At 34.0% G+C, this 7,621-nt stretch overlaps 1 protein-coding gene across 1 annotated transcript; it reads right to left on the bottom strand.

The window, feature by feature from the left end:
- Positions 1 to 783: 783 nt before the first annotated feature.
- On the bottom strand, positions 784 to 5,901 carry LOC106687886 (serine/threonine-protein phosphatase 6 regulatory ankyrin repeat subunit B-like). Its single transcript, XM_014432047.3, has one exon. The coding sequence runs from the start codon at positions 5,773 to 5,775 to the stop codon at positions 841 to 843; it is 4,935 nt and encodes a 1,644-aa protein (XP_014287533.1). The 5' UTR covers positions 5,776 to 5,901; the 3' UTR covers positions 784 to 840.
- Between the last annotated feature and the right edge of the window lie 1,720 nt (positions 5,902 to 7,621).

Below are 7,621 nucleotides of genomic sequence, written 5' to 3' on the forward strand. Positions count from 1 at the left end.
ATATCTAAACATTTTTAGTCCAATATTATGTAACATAATTGTAGGTAGATGTTTGGAACCGCTATGTTTTTAACTTCTTAAGGTTTGTTTATAGTAATTTTCAATACTTAGAATGGTGTGGTTCTTGAAGTCTTTGAAAAAAGGCAAAAGAAGTGGCCATCTTTTGTCTTTTTCTAGTTGGTTTTCTTAAGAGATATATAAGGAGGGATCAAAATGTCTAAAAACATAATTTATTGAGCATTCAATTTGACATTGCATATCCTTCTAAATTCGCATCCTTTTTCGGGCCGAATACTTTATGCAATATTTTATTTTGAAGGCGCTGTTCCTCTCGCAGTGTAAGAGGCCACATTTCGCATCCGTATAGAACAGTAGGAAGGATAATAGTTTTGCAGATTCTGACTTTTAATCTTATGGATAGAAGAAGTGAACTAAGCAACCTCTACCAGTTAAAATACGAGTACATTTCCGACTAAATCACCAAAATTATTAGCGTTTCTGCAGCTAACTGTTACATTTATAGCAATGCAACCTTTTATTTGAAATTATTAGTATGTTATTATGTATAATGGTGGCATTGGAAAGAATGCTGGTTGGATTTAGAACGATAAAGGAAGTTTGCACAGAGTATGTATGTATTTTAATAAGTTTTTTTTTCGGACTTCTTTGTTTATAGGTTACCTACTCTTTTCCATTTTTAGAAAAAGAATAAACATTAACCATGTATTTTTTTTATTCGTTAGGGCGTTTCAATAAGACACCTATTAAAAATAACACATGAAGAAATATGAATAGTTTTATTTTCCGCTGTTAAACAATTCTGTTCTTATAAGATTATGGTTAGAAAGGATTTGATACGTCTAAATATTCTGATAATGTAATATTAAGCAAAGTAGTCGAAAGATATCCTATAACGTCTTGGTGCCCTCTCCAAGAAGCAGCATAGTTCAATGCTGTAAAGCCCCATTTATCTTCCTTTTCGATATTAGCTCGGTGCTGCCGAAGAAGTTTCACTATTTCAAAGTGACCTCTGCTAGCACTGCGGTGTAGAGCTGTCCTTCCCTTCACATCCGGCCTTAAACCTCCGACACCAAACTTTAAAAGCAATGCTACCACATCAGTGTGGCCTTCCCAGGACGCTAAGAACAAAGGAGTTTCTTCATTACTATTAACTGAAGTGCTAAGGTTACGATTTTTCCTAAGCAACATAAAAACTATCTCTAAATTCCCATTTAATGCAGCATAATGTATTGGAAGATTCAGAAATTTATCTCCTCTAAATATGTTAGCTCCATGTGATAAGAGTATTTCTACACATCCTGTGGAATTATCTCTAGATCCAATATGCAAAGGCGTCATGTGGTGAGAATCGACTGCACTTACACCCCAAATAGCTGCAAGCATTGAAACAATGGCCTTTTCACTGCGTGTGGATTTATCATGCCTTTCGCAAGCCAGATGAAGGGGTGTACTTCCGTTTTTGTTTCTTTTAAAAGTACCAATTACAAAATCAAGCAATAATTGGACCACACCAGTATGTCTTTCTCTTGCAGCAAAATGCATTGACGTCATGCCATCTACATCTGCTGCTTCTACGTTAGCTCCTCCGCCCACCAAAGTATTAACGATTTCCTTATGACCGCCGAGGGATGCAAAATGTAGTGGACTTTTGAGGTCATTTGTCTTCGCTTCTGTGTTAGCACCCAGATTTAGTAGCAAATTTACTATTTCCCGAGAACCATTCCATGCTGCATAATGAAGGGCAGTGTATCCATGATTAGTAATAAATTCGAAGCCTGCTGGGGGCTCTGAAAGGAGTAGCTGAACTATTGAAAGTGAACCGAGTCTGCTGGCGATGTGTAGGGGAGTCGTACCATTGATGTCGGTCGAATCCTTGCTGGCTCCAGAATCTAAAAGCGATTTAACAACATCGATATGCACTTCTTCACAGGAGTAATGGAGTGGTGTATATCCCCGTTCATCTCTAACTTCCAATGAAGCCCCATATGATATCAACATCTCGCATATTTTCGTGAGACCGTAGTAGGAAGCAATATGGAGTGCTGCCACCTTGTGAGTCTCTGTTCCATTTCTCTCAGAATTAAAGAACTTAACGTCAGAATCTGCATCTATAAACATTGTGAAATTAGCACTTGTAATTTTTCTTCTACTTGTTTGCAGAATTAATTTACCCATCTCCAGATTTTTTGTCATAACGGTTGAAGAAAGAGGGAGATTACCGTGAACGTCTTTCTTTTCTATATTTGCTCCATATTTGATGAGTAGCTCCACTCCTTCTAGAAATCCCTTTCCGATGGCATAGTTAAGAATAACAGTTGGGTAAGATTCAAAATGGTCTGTTCTATTTAATAAAACCTTTACGAGTTTCAACAATTTTTTTGAAACGGCATTGAACAGAATTTTTGACCCCAAGAAACTTTTGTCTTCGACTTTTCCTCCATTTTCTAAGAGCAATTTAATTAATTCGTCGGATGATTTTAAATAAGCTACATCTAAGGGTGTTTTTCCTTCCTCGCTCATCACATTAGGGTCTGCATTCTTAGACAACAAAAATTGAGTTAACTCAGTATTATTTCTTTCAACTGCTAAGTGTAAAGCTGTAATATTATTACATCCTCTTCTATTAATATCATCTCCGTAATCTAACAAGGTCTTTATTACGTTTATATTCAAATTATCAGCGGCCCGTTGAAGAGGAGTATAGCAAATGGAATCTTGGATTCCTAAACTGGCGTTCTGTGATAACAAATAGACAACGGTATCAACATAACCTTTCTCAGAAGCTTCATGAAGCGCCGTTTTGCCAAAGAGGTTTTGTGTATTCACATCAGCCCCACGTTCTATCAGAGCCTTCATAATTTTAGTGTCATTATTAACCGCTAAGATCAGCGGTGTATTACCCGCTGCGCCTTTCATATTAGCATTCGCCCCGTGATGCAGAAGCTGGATTACCATTTCTATATCTTTGCTCCTAATTGCATGATGTATAGCTGCATCATGATAAGTATCTTTAATATCCACATTCGCATTTCTTTCCAATAGTAAATTTAAAATAGTCCCGTAGCCCTTCATAGCAGCTAAATGCAGAGGTGTTTGATCAAACTCTCCCAGGATATTGGGGGTTGCACCATGGTCAAGAAGCAGCGTAACTAGGTTAGGTCTACCATCAACTGCTGCATAATGGATTGCAGTGTCATTTCCCATATCTCTTGCATTCACAAATGCATTATTTGACAAGAGGAAATCAACTATATTTTCATATCCATTCAAGGCAGCCAAATGTAGCGGAGTCTGATCATAATTTCCCTTACTATTGATATCAGCACCATGTTGTAGAAGTACTTCAACAACACTCAATTTGCCATTTAATGATGCATAATGTATCGGAGCTTCATCATATACATCTCTTATATCTATAGTTGCATTCCTTTTCAGCAATAAGTCGACAACCTTTTCCCAGCCTTCCTTAGCTGCATAATGTAACGGCGTTTTTCCTATCTGTCCCTTTGTATTTATTATAGCACCATGATCTAGAAGTGTCTTAACAACATTGAATTTACCTGACGATGCTGCATTATGTATTGGAGCATTATTATATTTATCTCTTATATGCAAACTTGCATTCCTCTCCAACAATAAATCGACAATATTTTCGTATCCATACGAGGCAGCCATGTTCAGCGGCGTTTTACTGAAATTTCCCTTTCTATCGATAATATCACCATGATCTAGAAGTGTCTTAACAACTTCAAATTTACTTGATGACACTGCTAGATGTACTGGAGCGTTATTATATGTATCTTTTACATTCAAACTTGCATTTCTTTCCAACAATAAATCAACAATATTTTCGTAGCCATACCAGGCAGCCATGTGCAGCGGTGTCCTATCATCATTTCCCTTACTATCGACTGAATCACCATGATCCAGAAGTGTCTTAACAACATTCAATTTACCATATGACACTGCTAGATGTATTGGAGTGTAATTATATAAATCTTTTACATTAAAACTTGCATTACGATCCAATAGGAAATCAACAATAGTTTCGTAGCCATTCAACGCAGCAACGTGAAGCGGTGTTCTACCGTCATTTCCCTTACTATCGGCTGAATCACCATGATCCAGAAGTGTCTTAACAACATTCAATTTACCATATGACACTGCTAGATGTATTGCAGCGTCATTATATGTGTCTTTTATATCCAATCTTGCTTTTCTCTCCAATAAGAATTCAACTATATTTTCGTAACCATACAACGCAGCAACGTGCAGCGGTGTTCTACTATAATTTCCCTTCCTATCGATAATATCACCATGATCCAGAAGTGTCTTAACAACATTCAATTTACCATATGACGCGGCTAGATGTATTGGAGTGTAATTATATGTATCTTTTATATTAAAACTTGCATTTCTCTGCAATAGGAAATCAACAATATTTTCATTGCCTAACAAGGCAGCAACGTGCAGCGGTGTTCTACTATAATTTCCCTTCCTATCGATAATATCACCATGATCTAGAAGTATCTTAACAATATTCAGATTCCCGTAGCGCGCTGCAGTATTTATTGGAGCGTCATTATATATATTCCTTATAGCCAAACTTGCATTCTTTTCTAACAGTAAATTAACAATAGATTCGTAGCCTTTACCTACAGCTAAAAGTAGCGGCGTGGAACCTAAATATCCCTTATTATTGACAGAAGCATCATGATTTAGAAGTGCCTTAACAATTTTTAAATTCCCTTTTGACACTGCATACTGTATTGGAGTGTTGTTATAATTATCTCTTATGTCTACACTAGCATTCCTCTGGAGCAGTAAGTCGACAATAGTTTCGTATCCCTTCTCAACAGCTAAACGGAGCGGTGTGAATCCTGAGAGTCCCTTACTATTTATGTTAGAACCATGGTCTAGAAGTGTTTTAACAACATTCGAATTACCTGATAACGTTGCATAATGTATTGGAGTGTAATTATATGCATCTCTTATATGTAAACTTGCATTCTTCTCTAGAAGCAAATAAACAATACTTTCGTAACCCTTCCAAGCGGCAAGATGCAGTGGAGTTCTACCAGAATTTGTTTTTATATTGATAATAGCACCATGATTTATAAGTGTCACAATAATGTTTAATTTATTTTTCTCTGTTGCATAATGTATTGGAGAAAGATTATTTTTATCTCCTATATCCACACTTGCATTCTTTTCCAGTAGTAAATGAACTATATCTTCGTATCCCTTTATAGCAGCAAGATGCAGTGGTGTTCTACCAGAATTTGTTTTTATATCGATAATAGCACCATGATTTATAAGTATCACAACAATATTCAATTTATTATTATCTGCTGCATAATGTATTGGAGCAACATTATTTTTATCTCCTATATCCACACTTGCATTCTTTTCCAGCAGTAAATTAACTATATCTTCAAATCCCTTCATAGCAGCAAGATGCAGTGGTGTTCTACTGTAATTTCCCTTACTTTCGATAAAAGCCCCGTGATCTAGAAGTGTCTTAACAATGTTAAAATTTCCATTAGAAACTGCATCATGTATTGGAGTGTTGTTATGCATATCTTTCATATCTACACTTGCATTCCTCTCTAGCAGTAAATCAACAATAGTTTCGTAGCCGTTCCTAACAGCAATATGGAGAGGTGTTGATCCATCTTTTCCACTGCTGTTGATACCAGCACCATAATTGAGAAGTTTTATAATTTCTTTTATATTTCCTATTTTTATCGTCATGCGTAAAAAAGCATCATCATTTTTTTGCCTATTACTGTTGTTAATTTTAATGTGATTGTGTCGTCGTCGATGCCTTGTAAGATCTGAATGTTCGTCATTACTGTCTCTCACCTCCTGAAATTATAAATTATTGAAATAATGAAAATAAACTATTCAAAAATTACTATAAGATACAGGATGTATTCTAAATTACTTTTAGATATATTACCCTGAACTCTTCAAGACCAAGTTGAGTTGTCTGTATGTAATTAATTAGTTCTCACTTCAATTTAAGATGTGAGGTATTCTACCCCAGAAGGCCTCGACGTTACATATTCATTGGGTTAGGTAGGATAAACCAACAGCTAGTTTCTGTAGGTCGTTACGAAAGGAATATAAGTTATAGGATCAAGGAGGTCACTAGTACGAATTAGTATTAAATAAGAACACATCAGATATATCAATATTTATATGGGCTATGAATGAGAACATTAAACTATTTACGATTTAATTAATAAATCAACTTTTAAAAAACCTTTTATAAACTCTTCCGCTCGCTTATAGTTAACGTCACTACAATATTATGAACCAGCTATGTACGATAAACATCCTTTTAATCGTTAATTTGGATAATCCATATTCACAACATTCTGGTCATGAAACCCATTGTCTCAAATATTTCTATTATTTTTGTTTCATCTGCCAGTCTCATTAATAATTTGCTATATTACCTATTATTATTAACAACTAGCTGGCCTGGCAATGCTTCGCTATTGGTATATTTAATGATGTATTGAGATTTAAAGAACACAATTGGTAGTTCGATTTATATTATTGTATTTAGTTAAATTAAACATATACGTATATTTTGTTATTATGATTTGGCAACATAAATTGAACAATTATATACGATGACATTCGTTCTTAGCTTCTTTGTGCTAAGATTCAATCATTCCCTTCTATACATATAGATAAAGTGATAAGTGAGTAACTATGACAACATCATTGATAATAACTAACTTCGCTGTATTATCGTTAATACGGGTCCAATTTAGGTGATTTTTGGTTTTATTTGAGGTAATTGTGTTGTCTATGACATTGCAATGTATATACTACATGAAATATGAATAGGAATTTATAATAAAAGTATCAATGAATATTTTATTTAATAGTTTTTAATTTCAACTGTTCTAGATTTAACTTTTCCATGTTTAAGTAAATTTACTTTATTTTTATTATATGGACTTATTTTCCATTATACAAAAGATATGTTCTTATTAATTTCAAATCATTTCCTTGAATCAAGAAAGCTTAATATTAAAAAAAAAAGAAGAACTTTCATTGATTAATAGGTTAATATAATTTACATTATTGTTACGTTATTTTTACATTGTAATAAAGATTTCAGTCAGATGTAACTTTTATTTTTAATTAATAAACTTTATTCATATAATAATTTGAGAATATTGAATGTTCATATTTCAAATCGATTCAATTTATTCACAAAACTTCAATACATTGTTTCAAACCTTGTTAATTAACTTGACCAGTTTATTTTGTATTTAACATTTGTAATTAAATTAAAAAGTTTCTGATAAAAATTCTGAAACGAAGGTTGAGTTTATAGGTTATTTAGTAATATTTATCTGAATTCTGTCATGTATAACCTACATTGCTCATATTTACATATCATTTTTATTTCATTCAGCTTTATTTTATTTCATTTTATAGAAAAATAGATTACACCGAATGTGATAGCATAAAAAATACAAAAGAAAAAACAAGCATGCGTATTCCGAAGTAGATTTCGACAGTTATCCCCGATCACCACCAAATTTAATGTAGCATCAGCACTAATCCCCCACCA

This window comes from Halyomorpha halys, unplaced genomic scaffold (genome assembly GCF_000696795.3).
Source record: "Halyomorpha halys isolate HHAL.00 unplaced genomic scaffold, Hhal_1.1 Scaffold1021.1, whole genome shotgun sequence".
Lineage (NCBI taxonomy): Eukaryota > Metazoa > Arthropoda > Insecta > Hemiptera > Pentatomidae > Halyomorpha > Halyomorpha halys.